The sequence below is a fragment of the Anser cygnoides genome, chromosome 16, assembly GCF_040182565.1.
Source record: "Anser cygnoides isolate HZ-2024a breed goose chromosome 16, Taihu_goose_T2T_genome, whole genome shotgun sequence".
NCBI classification, from domain to species: Eukaryota; Metazoa; Chordata; class Aves; order Anseriformes; family Anatidae; genus Anser; species Anser cygnoides.
Window position 1 is genome coordinate 15744279 of NC_089888.1, and position 27397 is coordinate 15771675.

Here is a 27397-nt window from a genome sequence, read left to right on the forward strand (position 1 = left end):
GTGAGCGCTGCCAGCCGTCCCTCACCTGCTTCTGCCCCAGACCTGCACCCTGACGCAGCCTGTAATGATAAGGGCTGATTCTCTGTTTTCCCTCTTCTTTTACGACTATCCTTCTGTTCCTTCCCTCCTGATGCTTCCCAAAGGTTATACATACACGAACTGGTCAAAATCTGATTTTCTCTCCCTGCTATACCTAAGTTTTTCCTAAATGCCATTTTTATAATCAGCCTCTATTTCAAAAGGTATTTTCTCCCAACCCTGCATTCTCTTTAACACAAATTAGCAAGTTTGTCAGGACATAGATCATGTAACCATAGACATCTAGAAGGAGGCCAGGATCATACAAAATATACATTTTCTTAAGCTATGTTTCACTAATAAATACAAAGAACAGAGTAGGCACAAGTGGCAAACCTCTTTACGCTTCTCACGCTACACCTCCCTAATCCTTCATGCTGAACTCTTCCACAAAAGTGTTCAGGTTTGCTTATTTTCTCTACAGCTTTGAAGTAGGCAGTTGCTTGCACAGAGATAAGGTAATCAAAGCCCAGGGTACTACATGATAAACTGAACCTATGCTTTCAAGCAAAACCCTTAGACACCACAGCAGTTTCAGATACATGTTTTAAAAACAATTATTTTAGTTACAGAGGTAAACGAGTAATTCAGTACAAAACCCCTAAGTCAGTTCTGCTACGGTTTAAATTTAATATACTTTTACGTTCCCACATTTTCAGAATTTGACATGCCACTGGTTGTCATCTTTAGGTTTATTCATTACAGTACGTGGGGCAGGTCACATGTTTCAGATAGCCTCAAACTCAGGAAGTATCACTGAATCCATTTTACATTTGCTTCACATTTTTCAAACTTTTTTTCACAATCATGAAATATAATTTATTTTTACAATACAGACTGATTCTTCTGCATTCTGCACAATCCTGCCACAAGAAGTAAGCAGCACTAAAATTTAATTAAATTCAGCAGCCATAAAACTGCAGAACATATAGGGCTCTTCATATAATCTTTGAGAGTCATTAGACAATTACGTATAGCTAGAAATCTCTCAAACTCTTATAAATGCAAATACTCTTACCAGCAAACTTTAGCATCTTTAATATGGAAAATGGTTGCTGAATTCAACTTGACTTTTATAATAATTTTATATTAATACCTCTTAGTTCTGCATGTTATCTTTAAAACATTGGTCGAATGTTTCCTCTTGACGGTCTCTCTACCCTCTTGCACAACTTTCATCCATCAGAATTTTTCTGACCCTTAAACGTAAGGAGCTGACACAGTTAGCTTCAGAAATGCAAAATGGCACCACGGACCATGCATTCTGGTAATAAACTTGTCAATCACACAAATGCTGCATACTTTGTTAAAGATTGTAACCCGTATAGAAATAAGGCACGTCAGCAACTGCCAATGCCATGGGTTAATATCTTGAACTTTAGGATTTCATGTGTTTGTGGAAAAAACAGCTGAGGATCTGTGCACAAGCACACAGCACTCCTCGACGGTCGCAGGCTGCCACGCAGGCAGCATTCTGAGTGTGCCTGAGCATGAGCATTTGGCTTGCAAAAGCTGACCATGCATTTGGGAAGACTTTAAGCATTTTTCTCATGTCTTTCAGACTTGATGAAAAAAATAAAAAGACGCTTTTAAACCCAAGTACAGTCCTTTTAACAACATACTTCTGCCAAGAGAATTCAACTAGGCAAGCTTGCTGAATACTACGTTGATTAGTACTGCAGAAAACAAGTTCCACAAATTTAACAATAGGAAATCCATACAAGATTTACTGCCAGTACAGATTTTGGTAAACACTTTAAACCCAACCTGTGTCTAAAATCATTGAAACTAGAGTTAAAAGCACACAACAATTACAAACTGTAAACCATAGTTATGACCCAGTTACTGAAAGGATTATATTCTGGGAAGTGTTTTACTTCCTGCCCTCTCCACAGAAATGATGGCTGTGCATTTTACCTTTTGCAGTGCTGGATGCAGATGCTGGTCTGGAGGACCTCTTGCGCTGTCCATTCTCTACAGTTTCCTGTGAAGCGGCAGAATCCTCTGTTCTTGAATTTCTTCTACTTGGAGTTTTAGACTTTTCACAATTCTCTTTTGTCTCATTACTAATAAAGTGGGACAAAATATTTCTGATGAAGTGTAAGAAGGATTATGTTTTTCTATGCAACTCAGACAAGTTGAAGGATGGACCGACACAGGTACCAGTTCCGGACTATTAGCACTGAAGATATGAAATGCTAGAGATACCGGAAGTTTTATCAGATGAAGAATGACCTGAGTAAGCCAGAGTATAGTCCATTTCTATTAAAAATTATCAGAGGATACAGAATTGAGAAGTCCTCAAAGAGAATATTTTCAACATTAGAAGACCAAGAAATTAGATGCATTATAAATTGTCTGCTCTGTTTTCCACAGGTGCCACCATTACTGAAGTCTAGGAAAAGCAAACAAGTTACATTAGAGACTGCTATGATATGGGAATACAGAATTGAAATTGCAGATGAACATAAGGAGGAATTATGAACGCTTAAGCAAGTATGCCAGCTCTTGTTTTCACTACAGAGACTCAGTTAGCTGATCTATATGATTTCTTCACACAATAAAAACCTTATAGTTTACTTAAAACTTTCTTCAAGCTTTACAGCGAACTTATGTTATAAAAAAAATAGTTTTAGGTAGCGTGGAAATTAGGTTTCTTGTCATCAGTACAATAAATGGAGTGCTACATGTTGTAATTAAACTCCGCTTTTATTTTGTTACTACTAGCCCTGTAAACTCACCCTGAGGTTTGGGGGTTTTCTATTTAATGCGTTTATGCCAGACAATTTCTGATGGCTAAGTAGTTTCTGAACATTAAGCTAAACTTATCTCCTGTGAATTCAAAGATAATTAATCAAATAAATAATTCCACTGAAAATCGAAAAGAAGAAAGAAAACTCATTCTATGACCTTTGTCTGAAACTTGCAAGATTTCATGAAAGGATGCCTTAATCAGAGAACTGATGGGAAAACACACAAAGCAGACCTGTGTATTAGAGGTTCTACTACAGTGTCAGTATTTCAGAGGAAGTCCTACTTTAAGAGAAAAGAAACTACTACAAGTACTTGCAGTTTTAAGCAACAGTTATCTGAAATAAAACACACTTTGTCAATAATAAGGAAAGACAGTCACACATTCTCAAAAGCAAGGGAACATAGAGTAAAGCAGAATATGGAAGCACATGAATTGTCTCAGACACAAAACAAATACTGAAATCAATTTCCCCAATAGTCAGTACTATGGGTAGTCTATAAACTGAACCAACCAGGTGACAAACTGGTCTTCCAGTAAGTAACCTGGACAGCAGAAACAACAGCCACCTACTTCAGAGGAGATCTGGAGGATTGAGTAAGCAAATGGGCATCATCAGCTAAAGTTCAGTTATTAGGGATAATTGTTGAAGAGTTAAAATGAGTGTCCTTAAGTTTGGATTGTTTCATCGGGACCAATAGAACTCTACTCTGATTTTATACAAGGAACTGAAGTTGGCCCAAGTAAAAATATTTCTGGTGTTCTGTATGCTGCAAGGTTCCTCTGAGGTTTGTATTGTTTACCATTTCACCCTGGGAACTTAAAGCTGACTGCTGCGAATATCAGTCATCACTACGTTTTTAGTTTGCCTGAAAACTTTCCTTCTTTTCCGGTCTTGCTCAGAAAGACACCAATCCAGAAAAATCCAAACAGAAAGGTACTTGGGATCATTTGATGCGCTCAATGACAGTTCATTTGGACAATCCCCTCATCTGCCAAGAGTCTCACCTTCAGCTTTTTAGAAAAATTCTACCCTAAAAAAAACTTCTCAGAATTTTAGTTCATCTTCGATACAACTACAGAAAGATCCCAACCCATCTGAAGGTAAATATATTTACATATTCAATTCAGAGTCTTTCCTGATCTGAGAAAGTAAATTGCATTATCTCCATTCCAAAAGAAGACACTGCCTTATTTCCTGATGGACCAGTGAAGTAAATTACACCATTTACCCTGACTTATGGGATCACTTCAGTCTGATAAGGGTAGCATCAAAAACATGGCCACTTGTGCCAGCAGTTATCAAAACACCTTACAAAGATCCGTCATTATAGCTGCCTAGAACGAGTGTAAGAGCTTGGTGGTTTTAGGATATAACAGAAATAGATCTTGAAAACTGCATTTTCTTTAGACAGAACACAGCCGTTTGAAATTTATTCTTTTAATTAGTGAATGTCGTGAAAAGGACAAGATGAAGATTCTACCAGGCTTTCCTACCAGGTTTCAACAAAGTGTCAAAAATCAAACACAGAAGCTCTGGAGAAAACAATAACTAAAGCACATATAAATTATAAGAAGAAAAAAAAAATGAAAAAAAAAACCTCTAGAAAGACCTACTTTGGAAAGACCTACTTTCAGAAAACAAAAATTCACATGACAGCTATTCTGCAGGCTTTTGGAATTGCATTTTAGATTTGTTTTCAGAAATATCAAATGCCAGAACCATCAAGACCCTTCCAGGATGTGAAACACACAGGTCTGAAAGGATATGAGGAAATACTGCTCAAATCATGAAGACAGATTTGGGAAAAAGTTACCTCAAATTCTGTATTTCAGCAACGTTTTGAAACAGTCAACTAGCCCAATTCTTCAGCATGAAAGAAAGGGTATGGCCAAGAAAGTGAGAAGACATCGGAGAAGAATTTTTTAAGTTGCACAACTGAAGCAAAGAGAAAAGGACTTCCTTGCATGAAAGCTGTATCTATTCTGAATCTATATAAACTATCTCCTTACCTTTGACCAGCAACTACGGGAGCATTTGTTTCAAGTTCTACAAGAGAAAAAGATAATTTTTAGGTCTGCTGTAGAATTACATACTTGCTGACAAGGCATGACTATCTCACAGTTGTCTCATTACATGTTAACATCTGATGAATAAGCTTCCCTCATCTACTGTTACTCTCAAAGCAAATCGAACTCACATATCAAATGAAGTGCGACATCAGGCAGTGCTCTCTCTGATTTTGGCCTGCACCAGCTATGACAAAGAAAAGTTGAAAGAAACCCTGCAGAAGGAAACTACAGAGAAACTTTCCAACAAGGGCCTCTCCCTTCTTAAATTTCTATTTTAGTCAGTTTATTCCTTCTAGAGCTTCTACATTTAATTAGATTTAAACCTTAAAAACACTGATTGGAATCTATCATACGTGTTAAATTGTACTTTAACACAATCTCTCTCCTAGTGATTTCACTAGGAAATCAGGTTTCCTTTGAGTCTTCACCACAATAAACAACACTGATTTACATCACATAAGATTTCTCATCTTTTTTTTTTTTATTGTCCACCTTTTAGTTATCCCCATATGTACCAGACACTTCATTCAAATGGATTACCTACATCTAAACGCAGTACCTCATGTGAGAAACTGCCACTGATTTAGGGATTATCATTAAAATGTAACATCTTAATTCACTGTTAGTTTATCACACTACCTATACTGGACCTCATCTCACCCTGAAACACCCCACAGTGTTCAGGACAGTGATGCACAAAACTGTGGCTTTGCCTTTAGGAGCAATTTAGTACTCCAAGTTTGCTATAATGCACACAAGGAACAAAACTGTAAAAAGAATAAGAAGGCATAATGCTAGTCCTGTTATGATAAACAACTCCTTATGATTTGTATTCTTGGAACATCAGACTCTTCATTGTAAGAGTATATATTACCATGTCCAAAAAACTGTCTCAGTGACAACTGAAAAACAGACTAAGTAACATATAGGAAGAGTTATTTTTCTTCCTACCTAAAACTTGAATGGACAGAACACCCAACAACAAAAAAATCGGTAACACCAGTGCTTTTTTCCCTGAGCAGGAACTCCCTAATATGACTACATAAGCCCTGGTGCAGAGACAGATGTAACCCTGGCAGGGTGCATGAACATCTTTAAATTAAGTTTTATGAAAGTAACGTAGTACAATTTTTACTTTCTTCAAGCTTAAATTCTCATCGTACTACATAAAGCAAATTGATGAAAGTGCCACTTTTCACGTTCATGTCCATGTCTATCTACTTTCCTTACTCATCTTAGAAACTGCTTTTTAAAAACACCACAGAATTGATGTGCATGATAATAGATGGCAACAACAAAAAGTCATCTGTCATGGCTCAATCCTTGAAACACTGCAGAGAGTTCATTAAAAGCTTCGAACAGAGAGAAAAAAAAAAAAAGGATTAGAACTCCAAAAATTATGTTCCTACCATGGCTTTGGGAAATATTTTCAGAAGTGTCCCATATCAGAGAAAACTCCTATTTGCTCTTAAAAACTTCAAAACTCAAACATACCAAATGCATCATTACAAATCCAGTCCTCTAAGCTTACAACTTGAACTTATAAAAACTGCTTTGGTGATTTTTTCTTTCATTTTATTCATTCCCCTAACTGAAGCTCCAGCAAGGCTTTGGAGATTTCTAAAGCACAACATGTCTAACAGAAAAATAAACCCAACAACAATAATAAAAAAACACCACCAATCTACAAAGTATATTCATGATCAATAAAAATATTCATGATTTACCATTTTGAGGTAAAAACATAATGAGCTTAGTTCACCTAAATTCTGCTTTTCCAAAGTAAGATTTACCTGTTCTTTGAACAGTACTTTCTGATGTTGCAACTGAACTTTTTTTCTGCGTTAAATGTTGAGAGGATGCTAGAATAGAAGTGGAGGGAAAAAGCATTATTTTCAAAGAGAATCTCAATTTTATTTTTTTATCATGCAACTGGGCAGCTTTTTAAAAATTCTGTATCTTCCAATTTACTGCATTTTTACATTTATAGATGCAATTTTTTTTTAACCCACCCACTACTCCCTCCCACCCTAACACCTCTCCCTTTTAAAAAACAAATAACGAAAAAAACCACACACACAAAAAAACCCTTTAGCAAAGCTACTCCAAGCAAGTTTTCCCAAACTAGAATAAGTGATGAAGTTAAGTATCAAATAAAGCATATTTTTAAAGGTAATGTTTTTTCGCTAGACACAGAAACCAAAGAAAAACCTAGAAACCAAATAGTTTTGTCTCTCTCTCAGCTTGACTCTCATTTCAAAAGAAGTCTTGAGGAAAAATAGCATCTTTGTTAATTTGAATTCATACCCTCACTCACTCAAAGTGCTAAAAAGCAAAATGCACTCCAGAGGCTCCCATGACGAGCTCTGTCAATAAGATAAAGTGACTCTTAATGTGTTTTTTTAGGTTGCCAAGTTAAAAATAAGATAAAAAAAAAACAATTCCTGTTAGACAAATGCCTTTCAGTTTTCCCTTAGGTGTGATAATGAACTTATGAAGAGCATGGAGATGTAAAGTTAAAGGTTCCCATTTAAATAAAGAATATTCACTTCCATTTGTAAAAACACAGGTACATTCAGATGCTTACATCGTTGTCCTTCACTAGTTGATACCACCTCCCAAATCTAGAGAGAATGTACACACCGTTACTTTGCAATCAGAATATTCCAGACTGGAAACACAGATTGCTTCACACTTAAGAATAACTGTATCCATACTCTTGACCTTGAAGCTAGATACATTTTCCGATTTTTTCTTACACACTAAGTCAAGCAGCAGCAAGAGCATTTGAGAAGTGCTATCACTGCTTGCTGTTTTAAGACTGCTTTACAGTCTTATGTTATGCTTCTCCTGTCAACGACTTTTTCTCCTAACAAAAGAGGATTCCTTCTATGAAACTCAAAGTAAACATTTAATAATAACATCTAATAGCATCCAGCTAAGATGTATGTATCCACATCTAAGACATCTATCCACAGGGAAATGGAAATTCACACTCAAGCTGAAGCTCTCAATTCTACTGATTTAGGTGGATTTTATCTTCTATGATTTTATCTTCTCAAAGATAAAATTCATGCCTAAATTCAAGATATGAAGCACAATGGATATTCAAATAGCTTGATTCAAGAGCGATGGCTTATTTCCATACCATTTTCAAAAGATTAAAACCAGCCTCAATAAACAGCAGCGATGTCATAAATGAAGTTTGCCAGATGCTTGAATTAAAACCGTAAGGAAACAGGTCAGATATGAGGGTATTTTATGTTACTGGATGCAACTTACTCATAATTCCATTTTCAACTGTCTCTCTGAAATTAACATTTTAACTTTTTCCCTGGACATAAGGTGTGGGTTTTTTGTTTTGTTTTCCCTGGAGTAGCTCAGCTATTTCCCTAGAAGGTTAAGGTCCCCACAGTGGGAACTAGAATTATTAAAATTAATACACAGTATCAGAATTAAGTCAATATATTTAAATATTACAAATATAAAAGGTCTCTGGGAAGACTAAAGCAGAAAAAGCCATCTACCAGTTTAAAAGATGCCTTAAGTATTACTTCTGTCATTGCCGATACATCCAACTTTGCCTCCCCACTTCTAAAAGTTATACGAAGTCACTCTTCTGTTATTGCATCATACGTTCACACCAAACACCACATCTAAGCAGTAAATGAAAATTAAGATAAAACATCTGAAATGTGAATCTTGGTGAAAGACAAGCCTGTGTATCGCTCAGATATTAAGAACAAAAAGCAGTGGTCAGCTTATAGCATCTACATTATTGCATTCATGGAAAAAGGCACGCAAGAAATTTATGAAAGCAATCTCATGTCTTCCATTTAAGCAGGTCAGCAGTGAACTTACCTGTATTTTGTAGCAGTTCCTGTTGTGATCCTGTTTTCTCCTCCACCAAACCAACCCCAGTTTGCTCAGCTGGTAAGCCGCTGTGGTTACTACCATTAGTGCATGGTGTTGCAGGTGCAAGCTCTGGGATTACTGGAGTGGTTACAGCTGACAGTGCACTTGTAGGAGGAGTGCTTGTTGATAAGCTTGGAGATACAGAAGCAGAAACAGCAGCAGCGCTAACACTCACATTGCCAGGCCCAGAAGTGCTCTGTTTTGTAAGACTGGGTGCTGGAGGTGTCACAGTTTTATTGTCTAGTTCTGCTGGTGATTGCTCTGTTGCCAAACTGTTTGGGACTGACATTTCTGGTCCCTGACCTTCTGCTTCTCCATCCAAAGCATACTGCTCTTCCCCCTTCTCGAGGGAGCCCGTGACTTTCTTGCATGCTTTTGTAAGTAAGAGTTGACCAATCTTGTCTACTTTTCCCTTTCCCTTACTTGATGAAACAGGACTTCGTCTGTTCCCAGATCCTGGACTGCTCGTAAGAAGAGGTGAAACAACAGGTCCAGACTGTGTCGTTGTAACAGAACACTGGTCACTCGATCCATTGCTTTGAGAAGCTGCCTCCTCGGGACTGAAGTCTTTCGCTGGCTGGGCAGGAAGATGTGAAGAAACATTTGAAGAAGTTGTAGCAGGAGAAGGCAGTTGAACAGGAGGTGCCAAGGGATTTAGAACCAGTGGCCTGCTCGTGGGAATACTAGGAGCGGGGCTGCTAGAGGACGTGCTAGGAGGTGCGGGGGCAGAGGAGAACTTTATATTCTGTGGTATATGTAAGGGACCCACAACAGCGACTGACTGAGGCATTAGGCTAGAGTTAGATGTCATCGGTGCTGCGGGAATCGTGCTTGGCTGAGAGCCTTTCATAACCTGAATTATTGATGATGAGTTTATAAAAACAGGTGTAATGAACTGTGGCCGGGCATTAGACTGAGCTGCCGACTGTCCCTCAGAAACCATGACTTTGTTGCCTACATTAGGCATTGTGACAACAGTAGACACCAACGCAGGTTGCAAGTGAGATGGCAATGGTGCCGACGTATTAGCAGAAGATGTAATAGGGTTTGAAGTTACAAAAACTGTTATCTGGTTGGGTGGTAAAGGACCTGAAATAGACGAAGAGCTGACAGGCCTCTGCATTACTGGAGGAACGCTCTGTGTAACATTTGAGTTTATTTCTCCCAGTTCCTGATGCCCTGGATTTGAACAGGACTCATTATTTTGAGGCAAGCTAAGTGAATTAGATGGCTCTTTGCTAGAGGACGTGTCTTGCAGTGGAGGAATGACAGCTATCTTTTTTAGGTCCTCCACAGTGGTGACTATTGGTGCCATTTCAAGACCAGTCAGCCCAGGGGGCTTAATGGTTACATTAGGAGCTCCAGAATTATCAAGAAGTTGACTCAAAGAAGTTGGTGCTTCCCTCATAGCTGGAGATACCATGGTTTTACTTTCCTCCAGAACTGGAAGCTTACCTGTGTCTAAGGCCTGCCCATCTTTTTTTGACTGTTCCTCTGGAACCAACGTTTTTATTTCCGGAGTAGGGATAGCTTTTAGTTCAATATTGGGCTGGTCTTTGTTACCTTGGACACCTTGTGTGCTTTGGCACTCGTTATCTTGAGGAACACTAAGGCTCTCTTTACTGTCTTCAGCAACAGCAGGTACAGAAACTGTGGGATTCTGATTACTTAGAATGTTATTATTTTGAAAACTTGTTGTCACCGGTGTTGGCAAAGAAGTGGGACCAACCATCATATTTCTTTGCATATCTATGTTCTGCAAGAGAGATGGATTCTGCTGAGTATTCAATGATAATTTAGCCGCTTTTGAATTTTGTCTGCCAGGGCTTGGTGTTGTTTTCCTGCTGGATCCAGGACTGGACCTTCGACTATTGCTTGGACTTGCTCTCTTTGTTCCTCCAGTGTTGGTTTGTTTTCCTGAATTAATGACCACACCTTCCAATTTGTGTGACTGTGGAGCAGCAAAACTAGACTGATTGTTAATTGTGAGATTTGACGGGGCTTGTCCAATGGCCTTCAAAGTAGTTGGGTTAAGACCTTGCTGATCAAATCCTCTGTTGAGATTAGGCCTGGGAGGTAAAGGAATATTAATCTGAGGAGGGAAAAGACCAGCTATAGAAGCATTGAGTCTCTCTGGAGACAGGCTTATTTCAGAGGGTTCTGTGCTAGGCGGACGGTTATTAGGAGTCTGAGGATAATATGGCCTTGGGCTTGCTCTGTTTGGGGTTTTAGGCCTTGAAGTTTGTGATGGGGTGGCAACATTTGGAAAATGGTGCGTAAGAGTGCCAGGCAGAGAATTAGACTGCTGTTGAGGACTTGCACCTTGGGCAGTTGAAAGTGTGGATGGTCCAGGTTTGGGTCCCGTCATCATTAATTGGTTCTGTGAAACTACTAAATGAGATGTCAAATTATTCTGAGCTCCTGATGCCGGGGGGACTTCAGTTCCACCTCCTTCTGGAACGGAAGACACTGAAACCTCCCCCAGAGGTGAGCTGGAAGGATTCTGTACATTATCTTGATAAACCATTTTTCTTGCATTGTTTCCCAGAGAAGGATTGCCTGGCAAGGAAATTCTCTGTTTATCAGGAGATGGAGGCACTGACCCAGGACCTTGTAGATTAACCATTACTGGCATGTTACCACTCTGCTGCATTGGCATCCGTTGAGCATCTGGATTCAGAGGTCCTCGAGGTGGGTGAACTCCTTGTGGCACAGGAAGCCTGACTGATTTGGGATCCTGCTGCATCATAAGCATCATCATCATTTGCTGCTGTTGCTGCGGTGTTTGTGGTGGTGCCTGGGCTTGCTGTGGTGGTGGCTGTGGTGGCTGCTGCTGCTGCGGCTGCGGCTGCTGTGTATGTTGCATGAGTTGAGGTGGCATCTGCTGAAGTGGTCTTTGTTCCACTGGCTGAGAAGGATAACCTAAGAAGACATGGTGACATTCATCAAAACACAGAGACTGAAAACATTTTTACTTAATTTATGAATGACCTGCATGACACTGAATTGGAGAACTCTCAACTTCTACCAGCTACTAGCTATTACTCTGGATTCCTGCCACCTCAAACAGTCTCTACAACTGTCCACAGGCTTATTTTCACTTAAAAATGCAGAGTTGGACTTCCACAAATTAGTTATCCTTAAAGCAAACCTAAAAGTTTGACAGCCACTGTGGAACATGAACTAGCAAGCTTGTTACAGATCTGACTGCTCCTAGTGTACAAAGTAGATTCTACGATGTATAACTGAGCCAAAAATGGTGCTAAAAATAACCTACATGGCTTATAAAATTAAATTCCTGAGGACTTTGGATTTAATCCTTCTTATGTATAAAGGGTAATTCCAACTGTAACCTTCATTTCTTAATTCTGAAAAATCAGCTATTGGCTAACGCTCAGATTTTAAGGCACCAGTCTGTACTACTGCTGGATGCACAGGAATCTTTATCAGTTATGATACTGCTAAATAATTCTGCAAAGTTCATCATGATACCTGCAGAATGATACATGAGAACATGGCCATCTATTCATACTGAGCTAATTCAAAGAACACACTTAAACAATGGCATCATTTATTTACTAGGAGGAAAAAAAAAAAAAAGCTTTGGACTGAACGTGTGAGAATGCAAAAAAAAAAGTACTGTCACAAAGATCAGTAAAATATCTACTGTAGTTACAACATTCAAATAATCCACATAAAAATCCTACTACCTGGTGGCCTACTTGCAAAGTCTGAAAGTTTAGGGCCTGAGTTATCTACATTCATTCCTTGATCTCCAGACATTGATGACTGATCACTCTCCTCCAGGCCACCTGGACGAGGTTCTGAAGAGCTGAAAGAAAAATAACTGCAATTTAGATACAGCCTTAACACCAGTGTTTGAATTCTGCTTTTATTATTGTCTCAGCACTTCTGAACAGACCTGCAAGCAACTCATGGAAATACATCAATGCTTCAGGTATAACATGACGAATGTGAACACATGGTTGAGGTCTGCTGACAATTGTTCCTGTGCCTTACATACTACTCAAGAAGCAGCATGATGCCTGTTGCTCTATTCATCTAAGCATTTGTTTCTTTCCTTAGTTAAAAAACTCAAATTCAAGGTAGAAAAAAAGAAAATAGGCAAGGGATACTCCAAATTATATATAAATAGGCTTCCTGCTGGATTTAAGTAGGCTTCCCTCATGTACTGCCATCACATCTCTATTAATAAATATCAGGAGTAGATGCACAGCGTTTTATTTCACTGGTATCACCACATACCCAGAGGCGACTAGCTCAGGGTATTGGCGACCTCTATTAATGTCACAGCGCAAATATATTCACATATCAGATGTTCAAGGTCAGCTGGCAGAGCTTTCTAGGATACTGAGACTCTAGAACCGATGTTCCAGGAGACTGCAGGAGCATTTAAAATTGTTGAGATTCAATGCCCAATACTTCCACTCAATCAGGACAGCTTTTGCAGACTTAGGAATAAACCACATTTTTATAGCTATCAATACATATGGTCAGAGAACGCAAGATACAGAGGGATGAAGAGTAGAGGACCATAACTGCTTATCTGCTTCACGACTACACCAAGGCTGTAGGGAGATCTATGTAATAAAAGCTCCAAGTTAAAATTAAAGATATCAAAATAGGTCCACTGCCTACAAGGAGAGGCAGAATTACACAGAAATGCCAAGGACTAAAGAAATTTTCAGCAAAACAAGAACCTGAAGTATTTAAAAGTGGAGAGATCTCTCCTATTTAAGTTTACTTGACAGTGACAGTTTCTGGCATCTGTACAGCTGATGGGGAGAAACCCAGGCCTGTCCTATTGTCCTATTAACTACCTAAAACATGTTCAAAGAGCAGAGTGTGACTTGAAAGTCCCTGAACTTTCACAGGTCGAAAGAAGGGAGAACATAAATCAAGAGAGAAGAAAGCTAAGAAACAGAACCGCTCCAAGCATTACTACTGAGTAGGCAAGCATTGCCAAGGGAAGTATTTGGAGTTAAATCTTTTGTCTACTCCAGCATATCACTAAGTTTTATGATGCAGTTGTTACAGGTTTACCCGCCCCTGCTAATAAATGTGATGAAAACTGGCAAACCCCAGCCTCTTACTTCAGTATGGCCACTTGGCATGAAACCCCAGAGTACACACAGCTGCCAGCAAGCACTGCAGCAAGGGCAGGAGCCCGGGGTCTCTGCTAATGCAGCCCACAAACACGCCACCGTACACGCAGCCACACGTCCCAGCAGCGCTGCGTTAGTGGACACGAGTGGGAAAAATGTCCGACAACAAAATCTCCCACAGCAGCTCAGCCTTTGATGTAGGCCACGTGGTGCAGGCAACATGAACTGCCTAAAATTGGGAATACCGCCTTAAATTTGTATTTTTGCCACTGGTGATCCTTTAAAAGAGGGGTGGGGATTAAAAATGCAACAGTTAAAGATTTGACAAAAAGCTGGCGTGAGAGCATTACCACACAAACAGGTTTACCTAGAAAACAATCTTAGTGTAAAATCAATTCTTAAAAAACACCTCCTGCCTGATGGGTTCCATCAGGCGAGCTATAAACAAAACCTTGCAGAACAAACCTCGAGTTTTATTATACAGTAACAAAGAACAACAGTGACTGTAGGAACACCTGCTACTATAGTTACTGGAAAAATTAAACATAAATGGAATTTCAAATGTCATTGAAATTCACTGAACATATTTAACAACCATCAGATATCTAAAAAACCATCGAATTCTAAACACAAATAACTAGCACGACAATAAGTCCGTGTGGGAGGGATAAACATTCCTTATTTGTTCTTCCCTCTTACTGCTCTCAGCGTAAGAAGGCACCAGCTGCACAGCACGGATTATCAGAGTTTCCTAAGCGAACCTCCAGCTCTACCAGCTGCATTGCCAAGCACAGCTTGCAGATGTAAAATCCCAGTCAGAGGGGAAGAGAACTGCAGGAGAGAAAGCAACCCAACAAAAACCAGGGCTGCAGATGGTGAAATAAGCCACGCAAAAATAAAGCTACAGAGAAGAGGCGAGCAGAACCAGCCCTGCCGACGTGGTACAGTGCTCTGCTCCGGCTTTACTTTTATAGAAAGGCACTTGTTCTCCGATGCTAAATTAGCTTCAGTTCCCATGTGTGCAGCGGGACTGTTGTTTCCAGACCTACCACTAAAAGCTCTCTGAAGCTGGCTGAGGGAAGCCTCCCGTGCTGTGTCCCACGGTGCTGTTCTCCAGGCGCTCATCACCTCCATGCAAGGCGCGCCACGCCAGGCACCACATGTCTTGATGCCAGCGGCAGCAGCGTCTTTACCGCGCACCTTACTTCTCTCCTACCAGCACAGGTGGTCAAGGGCTGCCAACAGGGCAATGTGAAGCAACTGTTTGCTTGTGCTGATGTTTCATACACTTAACAACACATTTTTCTCCACCAACACCTTTCATCTAGCATCTTTTTCCCTGTTTTCCATCCTGTTACCTATGTTTTTCACAAACAGACACAATCACTTTTAAACCACCTATTTATTCAAAATGTCCCTGTTTTTATTCCAATGTTTGATTTGCTCAGTTAGGCAAATCCTGAAAATTATTTTTAGATTCAGCTGAATAAACTTCTTCAATAGTACACTTACCCCATTTAACATTCCCATATGGCCCAGCCTACAAACCGTTTCATTAATGGTACTGCTGTATTATTGCAACTCCACAACAATTTCTAACAACAACAAAAACTGAATCATTTTTAGTGTCATTATCAAGTTAGCTGCATTTCCAAACAAGGTTTGCTGCTTTGAATTCTACAATTCTGAAGAATAACTACAGAGAAGCCGTGATGAGAAGCACCTATTTGTTTCTGATACAAAAGGTATTGATCCAAGTCAGACTTAAAAGAATCCGCAGTTCCGAGCTAGGTAAGCGCTGAGCTTGGCTAACTGTGCCAAGGATGCAGACAGTGAGTGAGGCAGGAAGGAATCGTGACCAGCTTCAACTTGGTCTGCACTGCAGTCTCCCTTCTTTTGCTGGAGAACAGTCTCACCTTTTCACTCTAACCCATTTACGAGGATAACACCCTTCTGAATGCTCCTGCGAGGACAGAGGGATTAACACACAGCCAGTTAAGAAACAAAATGCTAATCCGTATCAGGTGACAAACACATTATTCTGCAAATAACAATGCCAGGAGAAAGTTCACTGAAAATCAAAGTGATAGAAGTAGAAAGTAGTATTTCTTTTGTTAAGTAAGCAGAAATCTCATTAAAAGCATCATTTATGAGCTAGAAATTCTTTTAAATTTTTAGGGCTCAATAGGAAAAACTTTAATTTAGGCTTCTCTTATTTTGAAAACTTTCTAACAAGCAAAGAGCCTTCTGGGGCTTTGTAAGCTCAAGGGAACTTTATCTATCCATTTATTGATATTCCCAGGCCACACCGAAGCTGGGTAATCATCAGAAAGACCAATGAGAACAAACATAATCAGGCTTTTCTTTAATGATTAATGGATTTTCTTTTCAGAATAGAGTGCAAACTCTTCTGCTCCCTCTGAACCCTTTGTGATTTCCATGGCAATACAGCAGTGATTGCTATTATTTTATTGAAATCTATTTAGAATTGAAGCAGTTTATTTCTACACATAGCACCAGACCTTCCCTCCTAGAAATACATGGCCATTTTTGCATCTAATTTGGGGCAAAAAGAACTGGCTTTCCATGAAAGACACAGATGATGAATAATGACACAAGGATTGCATATTTTACTTTGTTGCAAACGATCAGTAGTGCCTACCAGTACTACAAATCGGTGTTGGTAGCATTATGCAACGAGAACATTTTTGATTGAAAGAAAAGTAAGACATTGATACTGTTATAAAGATATCTGGACAGCTTTAAGGGTTTGGTGAACAACAAACAAAAGTATGTTTACTTTTATTCAAAATTTTCTGAGGGGTTTGCGGATTGAAAGCAGAAAGACGTGTTCCACTGTTCTGCTACGACTCGTATTCTTTAAACATGGACCACACTACACTACCTTTTGCAATAAACTGTTAAAAGCCCCTCTTGCCAGATTAACTGCACTCAAATTTCTGGAATGCCAAAATGAAGACACCTACGTGCCCTCACACACCTCCCTTCCACATAAGCGAAGACTAGCCCAGCCAGAAGCTCGGTGCTGCACCGCGTCCTGCCTTGGGAAGGTCCCTACCCTGCTCCTCGTGTCGCAGCTGGAAGGAGCCCTGCTCTACGCCTTCCAGAAGCTGACGATGCATCACGGGTTAGGCGCTGCAAAAGAAGTGCTACCTCAGTTATGGTTTCCAAGACACCAGTGTTGTAGTCTACACATGTTTTGGCCACTTGGTCCCAAGTTACTTAAACAAGGTTTCTCCATAGATTGTGTACACATTAATTTGTGATGATTTAATCTGAAATCATAAGGCCTGTTTTGCAGGCCATACCATCACTCATACATACAATGAAATAGCAGGTATTTGAAAGACTTTTTTCAGAGTCTCTTAAACCAGCATGCTTTGCTTTACCTTCTCTATGCAGCATTTCTACACCGCCAAAATACAAGTAACAGCTCTTGCATTTTACAGTACTACAGAATTAACATAGTTAAGGACTGTCACAAAAGATCACTTGCAACAGGTTATGCAAATTTGGATATTCTTGTGTTGTAAATTTGTGCAGTTCTTCCATTCTTTCCTAAAGTGAACTGGGAGAAAAAAAAAAAAAGACATTTCATCACATGGATTCCTGTGGATTCCTGTCAATGACCCTGTGGCTCACCTGCAGCCAAAGCTTATATATATATATATATATAGTACATAATTAGATATAGCATATCTGCCTACATACTCATTTTAGCTGAACAAAGATACAGCAGCAGTAGTCAACCACCCTGTGCTGGCATTAATACACTGCCAACAACAAAAGATCACAGCGGGCCAACAAAATATACCAGTCAAAGAAGAATCAAAAGATTCAGCAATCTTGTATTTCTACTACATTGATATGTTCATTTTCTCTCAATTACTGTTGCATTTGCAGGTTCTCTCTCAAGGCTTGTGGCTTTTCTTTCCTCTTAGCCTATCCTAGGGCAGGAAGGCCAGCATTGCTTGGGCTTGTTATCCCCATACCAGAGAGCACCATACTCGAACTCCTAGCTGCAGCTTCAACTAAAAGAGAAGTACAACTCGGTCCCAAGCAGAAACACACAGATATACACGCATCTCAGAAAACACCCCCCCCCCCCCCGCCCCAGTCTATACAGCACATCGTAATACAGAGGTTTATAACTCTTCTGAAAGCTGAAAGTACTTCCCAACCTTTGATGGTGGCTGTCAAGACTGCCCGAGAACGGCAGCCTCCTCTCCAAAGGCCACGGCCCCATGTGTCCACTGACATTTTAAAACAACTTCTATACCTCCTCTACCCAGTAAATGTAGTGAACATTGCTGTTTTGAATAGATTTATAACTGAACTAGGATGTTTGCATCTTTTTCTTTATCATGAATGAACTTTCTAGGGGCAGACTTGCCATGGCACTATCATTTAACGCTTAAGAGAAATTGCTAACATATGAAATAATACAGGGCTCACTGCATGCTTGCTGAAAAAAATATTGACAAGTTGCCAGCAGGACTTTCCCAGGTCCCATATAAAACCAATGTGATATTACACCTACTTTGTCTGTTCCAGTTGTTGATTGTTTTTCTTCTTCCTTGGAGGCTTCTTCTTTTTTGGCTTATTGGCATTCTGATTATTTTGTTTGTTGTTCACACCAAAGTGTCCTGCCGATATGTCACTTTGTAGAAGGTTAACCAAGAGAGGACTTGTGAGCGTGACATCTTTATTGACAGGAAAACCAGGATTCTGTCCACAGGAAATCTGATTCCCATTTGGCGTTCCACTAAACCCAGTACTGAAAGGCAGTCCGTGGCCAGAGAAATGACTCCCCGAAGCACTGTTGTTTCCTTGCATTGCTTGCATATGGGAAGGCACCATGTTTGGCTGCTGCACAGGAACATCAGGTAACATCTGTGTCAAGTTCACATCATTATTAGTTGTTGTAGTAGTATCCCCAAGTTGCTGAGCTATGTGGGTGCCAGGTCCAGTAGGTCTTAAAACTTGCCCTTGCATCCCCATAACCTGAGAAGGGTTACCGTTCACAGGGCCTTGCTGTGCCATCATCTGCCCAGTGAACTGCACCATGTTACCCTGCATGTTTGGGGTTGGTCCTCTCATCAGTTGAGCTGGCCCCGTCATAACATTGGACTGGTTTTGAGTATTAAAAGGCTGTTTATTTCCTTGCATTTGAGTGGTCATCATCTGTTCCATCATCGAGTTTTGCTGTAACAAGACCTGGCCTTGAGGTCCCATCATCTGATTGTGTGTAGACATCATCTGTTGTCCCTGCTGGGGAATCATCTGTTTGGGCGGGGTCATCCTTTGGGGTGAAGGGCCAAGATTTTGGTTCTGTGGTGTTACCATCATTTGGCCTTGCGGCATGAGCTGAGTTCGAGAAAGTATCATCTGGTTTTGAGGGTTCAGCGATCCCTGAGCCTGAATGTTTACCATCTGTCCTTGTGAGGATACGATTTGCTGATGCATTCCCATAAGCTGAGACTGTGGTCCTTGTTGTGGCTGTCCCTGTATGTTGCCCATGTTAACTTGTGGCACCCCACTAGCACCAGTCTGCTGGTTGTTCATAGTTCCATGAAGTCCCATTAAATTGGTCTGCATCATATTTGGTGGGCCATGTGGTGCTTGCATCTGATTCTGAGGAGGTCCAGATCCTTGGCCACCTTTAATAAAAAAGGCCAATTAGGAAACAGTTGGAGTGGTATAAAGTTTTCACATCTGATGTTGAGTAGAACTCCAAAATTATTTTCCTCTATTTTCTAATGAAAGCTAGGATATCTGACACATTTGCAGTCCTATGCTATGATGTTTGATGCTACAGATAAACGTTAGGTGTCAAAAGAGAAGACCATACTGGCACTTCAAAACAAACACTTAGCCTGGCACGTCACGTACATATGACACTGCAGAATGATTGAAATTCCTGGTAAGCCTTACCTGCACGTAAGTTTAAAAATATTCCACAATAGCACCTAACTCAATGGAACAATTCCCAACTAAACTAAGCTTCAAAATTGAGGCTGTTTTAGAATGGGTTGCAAAATAAATACACACACAATAGTGATGACATGACGTTATCAGGGTATCCATAATCCAGATGAAAGGCTAATAACAGAATTGTTAAATGGAGGCATTTGTGAACTAAAGATTTCATTTTTACAGGACTGTCTGTAAGCAGACTTCCAAAGCTTTTGAATGAACTAATAATCTTTTCAAATCAGAAGAGCTTTTTATTTATTTATTATATTTTTATTTCTGTTTCTAAGATAACATCTTTTTTTTTCTGGACAAGAAGTTCCTTTTATGTTGTATCTTATTACCCTTAGTCTTCAATTGTCAACACTACTTCTATTTAATTTCTAAATGGATACTTCTGGATCCTAGTATAGCAGTCCTAAGCAATAATACTTGGGTTGTTTGCAAACCACAAGCAGCCTCCCGTTTTAATTTTCCTCATTTAACAATACGCACAGCACACCGCTGCAGCACTTTCAGCCCCAGGTAGCTAAAACTCTCTATTACTGGCAAGAATTTAATGTTTTAGTAATTGTGTTACACAAGTATAAGCATAGTTTTCTACAAAAAAAGAAAAAAATGAGGAAAAACTAGTTCCAAACAGACCTGCGTGCTGCACAGTTTGGCTAGTTTGTAGCTGCGGAGCTCCGCTGTTCACCGGTGTTCCTGGTGCTGTGGAAGGCACCTGACCTTGCATGAAGCTCTGGTTAGCCTGGCCTGAAGGGAACCCAGGAGGGAGGCGCTTGGGCATTCCTTAATACAAGATTTTTTTTATTAGTAAGTATGAAAAGAAGGAAGAAAGAAGAAAGAAAGGAAAAAAAATCTATAACTGGATTACAATAGGAAAAATACCTTTGAATCTGTACTGTCACATTACTGGTTTAGGCAGAAAGCAGTTTTTTGCCAATATACGAAACGCACTGAAGGCATGCTTACAGTTCTCATCTGTGCAATAGTTCTGCCTAACAAGCCACTATTACTCAGTTCAAAATGTAATTCTGCTTCTGGTTTAAGTACAAAATTAACCCCATGGAAAAGGGAAAACTTTGACTTTTTAGAAATTAGAAATTCAAGTAACATAGTTCACTGTTTTCTTCTCTATTGCATCTCATCTCTGATCAGGCCCTTAACTGAATCCATGTACACAAACACAAATATCTTGTATTTTTATTCCATTTTTTTATTTTCTCAACAGGAACTCTCACCATAACACACAAGTACACGCTTTTTAGCGCTCCTTTGCACTACTGGTGTGTGTACGCACACTCAGAATAACTCTTCCACCCAAAATGGGTTGAGAAATCTCCAGAGTAATGAGAGAGCATGGGGCTCTCCAGAGTCCAGAAAGGCTGCAGCAAGTCCCAGCTTTAGACAAGTAACCCTGCTATTCCAATAGCCAGACAGAGACCTAACAGGTCTGTATCTGGCACAATGTCCACACCTTGACACATCAAAACACCACTGCTGCTCTAGGACAGAGAGCAAAACCGTCACTGTGCCTACCAACATGAGCAGCAGCATAAACAGAACCCACTTTAACACAACTTTAACAGAACCCGCTTCTTTTAACTCACCATCACACAGATAGTGCCACGGACCTAGAAGGAACCTTGTCCTCCTGCATTTTTCTTATCCACAGACAGAATTTAACCTTGGTTCTGTGGTTACAGCCTCCTTACACACTTTACTGTATTGCTTATGTAAAGTGAGCTGGTCTTAGTTCTACAATTAATACTTTAAGATAATCAAGTTTACAGGTCAAACGCAAGGTACATCTGCAAATAGGGAATAAATAGTTCTTCAAGCATCACCTCACAGAACTACAGTTTTAGTTCTGCTAACCTTTTAGGAAAGTTCTGCGTACAGAAATGCTTGAATTGAGAAAAAAAATGTTAATTTGGCCTATTCTCAATCTAATAAAAATTCTGATTTGCAAAATTAACTATGTGAAATGAAAGTGTTTGAAGGCAAGATAGCTAAAAAAATTGAAAGATCCCTAAACACAGCTTAAGCATGGACACGAGTATGGACAGAAGCCAGGCAAAAATCCTCCACAAGTGGAAGATACCATAGCTTTACTGAAATCAACAGAATCCTGTCTTTTTAAATCAGATGAGGATTACTGATTTTAGCAATAAGGTCTAGAGTGAGTCCAAAAGAACATATTCTGATAGTTTATTTGGGGTATTATTTTTTAATAAAGCAAAAGCAGGATTTTGTCTATAGTAGGTTTACGTAGAAAGTAAAGAGAACCCAGATTATATGCTATCTAGAGGTCAGGGTTACCCTACCTAGAGGATAGTGATTCCTGACTGGGGATATGTAGTTAGTGAGACAAAACTGTAAAGAAATGTGACATTTCAAACAGTAACAGTTTGAAGATGGAGACAAGAGAAGATATAGGAAGTACAGGGTGCTGGCAGACCCTAAGAACAGTTTGGAAGAGGGAAACCCTGAAACTAAGACAATTCACGTAAAACAAACTCATCCAAATTCAAATGAGATCCATGATGCAGACAGTGAAGACACAGGACACTTGCCTAAATCAGTGGACCAAAAAATAGGTATTTCTTACAGATTTCAGATATGCAATGTGAAAATAAAGGAAACTAAAATACAGACAGTACTGTGTGTATTGGTGGACAAAGAATATGGCTTATGTTTTACATGTATGGAAAGAAAAAATTTTAAAGACTTAAGCAAGAGCTTGTGTACAAGTATCTGAGAGCAGCCATTCAAGAGAAAGATGAATAAATGAATATTTTGAGAGAGAGAGAGAGAAAGTGCTAGAAGAAGTCAGGCACAGTACTAGAAAAGGCTCACAAGGGAAAAAGAAAAACAAGGACACAAGAGATCTTTGGATTGACAAATGAAATTCTTTCACTGTTACAGAAGCCTTCTAAGAGCAATAAGGCAAAGATGTGAGTGCAGAGGTCCAAGGAGAAAACTAAAGACCACACAACCAAAGAGGAAGTGAAAACAGGCTTTGACCTCCTCATTTTAGTGCAGGGAGTAAATTACCATAGCAGTAATAGCTCTTTCCTCTTTTGTATGGGAAGAAACTGATGACAAATAAAGACAAGATGTACACACAACTTAGAAGGGAAAATGCAAAATAAAGCCTCACTTCTGTAGCAGAAAATGTAAGTGGTGACAGAGGAAGCTGAAGAGAAAAAGAAAAGGTTCATTTGTTTTTGTCACACTTTCTCTTTCTCAAAAGGAACAAAAAAGCAACATTAAAACAACCAACCCAAAACATCTCTGAATATCCTGAACTTGCTGTAAGGCAGTGAAAGAACTGTCAAGAGGATGACTGGGAGTCATAACTAGCAACTGCATACAGCAATTTCTTTCTGCAGTGGCCAAGAGTTTACTTCTAGATTATTACAGAGAGCTAGGTAGTAGAACTGAAGTAACACTGACGCTAATTCACCCACACCCACCTTATCCATAGACAATATATGTCTTTATTTTGTCTCTTCAAGGATCTTTTCAGAAGGAACAGTAACCTAGCCATTTTATGTTTTTCCTTGTAAAATAAAAGACTGTCTCAGTACTTCTTACCTCCTAAGCCAGGGTGCAAACCTTGTGGACCTTGGTTTTGCTGCTGCATCACCATGAAGTTGGGGGGTACGTTCCCCTGTTGCACCATAGGATTACGACTGGGAGAACTGACAGGCTGCTGAAATCCCTGGGAAAGTGTGCTACTCTGGGGAGGCCTTGGTCCCATCTGCTGCTGCGTCTGGTTAACTGTTGGAGATGATGCAGGAGATCCCTGCTGGAAGGAGGAGGGTGAGGAAGCAGGAGATTTGTTGGTCAGGTGGGGTTGCTGTAGTGGTGTAGGAACCCGTGAGGGCCCTCCCTGAAGGCTTTTCATTTGAGGAGCAGTAAACTGGCCAGGATTGCTCATTTGGGGAAAGTTTGAGTGAGCCTGGGAAGCTTGCTGGCTTCCAAAAGGATATGGAGGTGGAGGATGAGTAGGAGTTTGTACTGTGGCTAGAGATGGTCTTGCTTGAAGTTGCTGCTGCATTTGTCCAGACAATGGGGCCTTTTTCCAACCCTGGTTTACTGTCAATGTACCCAGTGCTCCCTGGGTTGGAGGAGGCTGAAGTGCTCCTGAAGGAAGCTGGTTCCAGCCAGAGGGAACTGGAACCTGTGCTGGTGAAGTAAATGAAGGTCGAATACCCTGCTGTGGCTGCTGATGGGGCTGCGGAGGACGTGTCTGCAACTGTGTTTGTTGCTGCAATTGCTGAAAGTTGGCTGCGTTCATTTGCCTGTTTACAGGAACTGACTGCATTGGATGGAGTTGCGGAGCTAAAGATCCAGATGGATGATTTTGCTGCTGGATATTTAGCCCAGATAAAAGTGGGTCCATTGCATCTATTAAAATAGCAAAGAAAAGTAAGAAAGTAAATGACCTACTGTAGGCAAAAAAACACCACAAAACAAGAAAGGATAGATTGTTTGCTTGCATATGCTCACTCTGCTGAAGTTAAGGTCTAACAAAATGCTCCAGTGTTCCAATTTCTCCAATAGACAGAGCAGGCAATGCTCGGAAAGTTTTCAAAGTGTCTGGGAATCCTGAGAAGGTCTCATGAATTTATAACCTCTCAAATAAAACACGGTAACTCCACTGCACTTGTTCCTACAAACATAAGCCTTCTACATACTTATTGGTAGAATAATACAAATTACTAGCAGCATTATTTCTACCAACTAAAAAATGTGGCATAACAATGAATTAAGACAGTATCATAAGCTAGCATTCACAAAATATTTAAAACATTTACCACAAAACAATGTAAAAATAAATACTGCAAAGTTCTATAGAAGTTGGCAAGTATTACCACCCTTTTACTGAGGGAGAAGTAATAACCTCCTCTTTTTCTATAGTCCCAAAATGCAATTAGCTTCTACTACCAAAATTATGAAGAAAAAACAAAACAAAACTGAACATACAACCCCCAGCGCCTACACCCCACAAAATCCCCACACTTTAAGCTTCCAGTTTATCTACTCCTGGAAAAGCATTTTTTCCTCAGTCTAATGCAACTGCTTCCTACCTGCCTCGCATTCAACCAATCCCTTCCTTAACAAAAAGCTCAGTCATAACAGCTCTAGAGCTCTCCTAGCAAAAGGTACTGCCACTATGCAATGCATCTGAACAAAATAACAAGCAACCTGGTGACTTTTAGATACCCAAATTATCTGACAAGTGTTACCATATTAATAGGGGCAGGGAGGGTTCCCCAGAAAGAGCAACTCTCAGAAAAGGCAAAGGAAATAATGCAGGGCAACTCCATAGTTCATTTACAAGTACATATGCTGAAGAAAAAATAAAAATAAAAATAAAAATAAAAATAAAAATAAAAATAAAAATAAAAATAAAAATAAAAATAAAAATAAAAATAAAAATAAAAATAAAAATAAAAATAAAAATAAAAATAAAAATAAAAATAAAAATAAAAATAAAAATAAAAATAAAAATAAAAATAAAAATAAAAATAAAAATAAAAATAAAAATAAAAATAAAAATAAAAATAAAAATAAAAATAAAAATAAAAATAAAAATAAAAATAAAAATAAAAATAAAAATAAAAATAAAAATAAAAATAAAAATAAAGAAAGAATATTTTCAGGCAAAGGTCAGTGTTACGACTAACTGTTACCACCTGGCTGTGAGGAAGGTCTAGGTGTTCTTGGCTGCAGCTCAGTACTAGCACCACTTGCCACCATAGAGGAGGGCACATTTCCACTCTGGGACATCATGACAGCTGCGGCATTGCTCATTCTTATTAAACCTTAAAAAAAAAAAAAAAGCCACAATACATATTATCAAGTATTGCAGTTTTACATACAAAAGAGTTTTAAAATTTTTGCTTTGTTAATAAAACATGTCTTTATAGAGAAGTCAGTTTAGACAAATTGTTCCTCCAAAATAACCTGAGGACACAGATCTCTGCCTCAAAGTTTAGATTCTCTGGAATAAACGAAGTGATCATCATACTGAAGCTGTTCTTTTAGCACCAAGCCTTTTGAAGGCTATAGAACAAAACACTGCCTACTTGTGAATTGAGACTCCCCAATTGAGACAGTTTCCTGTCTGACTAGCCACTACAGTCACTTGCCACCAAGTGATAATACTGTCAAAGTTACGCATGTACTAGGTTTTTGCAAAATCTGATAGTAGAAAGTAATTGATTCATTGTAAAAGTAAACAGATTCATTGTTTCTTTTACAAAGGCTGCTATCTTGTAAACGGTTTATATTGTTGACCTGCTGGTTAAATTGTTTTATTTGTATTGTTTATCTGTATGCAGGAAATGAAGCTCATGATCATCACAAGGAAGATCAGAGCAACTGCCTTCAACGTAAAACTTCCTTTAAATATTTTATGTTCTTTGCTAAGCACAATGATTTAAACTACCGTTTAATCAGGTAAAATGTTATTTCCATTCATTCCACCAACAGCCACACATGTATCTTAAACTGTCAAAAATGGTCTCAGTATTTTAACTGCATTAAATCCTATTTACTAAGATACTAACTAGTTTATCTTGCCTTTTACTCAGCTATTGAAAGAAAATATCATGTTTTTCTTTCAACTCTTCATGAAATCTGACTTTTGTAATTAAAAATTACTTATCATGCATATAAAAATTTACCATCTGATAAAACTACAGTTGTCCAAGAAAACTCATTCTCTATGATCAGATCTCAAAAGTTTATCTGAAAATAAAGAGAGACTAACAGTAATGAGTGTCCTGTCCTCCCCCAATAAGAGATTTAATCTAAAATAGCTTATTTTTGTGCATTGAATAAAGGCTTATGCTCATTTTCATAAGACAGAAAAGTGTGATAATTTGTGCACGAAGCAAGTTGACTATACTAAAGTGATTTTACAGCCTTTATAGAAAAAAATCAAAAAAGAACCCACATCCAAATCACTCCCAACATTTGTGGGGCACAATGCAGCCAACCGTTTATGTAATATCAGACATAGTTTGACAGTACGGAAACAAGAAAATAGGATAGTTTAATGGCAATTATAATTCTGTGAATCATAATTGCTGTAACTAGTGAAATTTCACAATAAGCTTATTAAATTTCAAACTGTATAAAACTAAATAAATAAAAATTTACCTTGTCCCCCTTGCATGGGAAATCCTGTTTCCATTCGTACTGAGTTGTTTGCTCCCAGGGGCCCATTGATTCGGACATCTTGGCTTCTATTTTGAGCTAAAGCTAAATTGATAGCACCTTCCCCTGGAAGTAACACACAATTTGGGGGAACTGAATGATATACAGGAAAGCAGAATGCAGACAATTTCAAAAGGACATTTAAAAGATTTAAAGGAAGGAAGGACAAACTTTACCAATAATATGCACTTTAGAAGGACAGTTATGCAGACTACCTTTA

General features: G+C 39.1%; 1 protein-coding gene across 5 annotated transcripts in view; it reads right to left on the reverse strand.

Annotated features, from left to right (window-relative positions):
- Positions 1 to 27397, reverse strand: part of NCOA6 (nuclear receptor coactivator 6) — a 55814-nt gene that overhangs the window by 10150 nt on the left and 18267 nt on the right. For 2 of the 5 annotated variants that reach the window (XM_066978389.1, XM_066978390.1), the window contains 10 exons: positions 27121 to 27243; positions 25650 to 25778; positions 23542 to 24357; positions 20584 to 20730; positions 18506 to 19625; positions 12529 to 12650; positions 8765 to 11740; positions 6697 to 6765; positions 4844 to 4880; positions 1996 to 2144 (listed from right to left, as the gene is read on the reverse strand). In XM_066978389.1, coding sequence (XP_066834490.1) covers positions 1996 to 2144; positions 4844 to 4880; positions 6697 to 6765; positions 8765 to 11740; positions 12529 to 12650; positions 18506 to 19625; positions 20584 to 20730; positions 23542 to 24357; positions 25650 to 25778; positions 27121 to 27243 — 5688 coding nt within the window. Of the gene's footprint in view, positions 1 to 1995; positions 2474 to 4837; positions 4881 to 6696; positions 6766 to 7490; positions 7528 to 8764; positions 11741 to 12528; positions 12651 to 18505; positions 19626 to 20583; positions 20731 to 23541; positions 24358 to 25649; positions 25779 to 27120; positions 27244 to 27397 lie in introns of those variants that run through there. The other 3 variants (XM_066978391.1, XR_010825355.1, XM_066978392.1) reach the window with 3 other exon arrangements.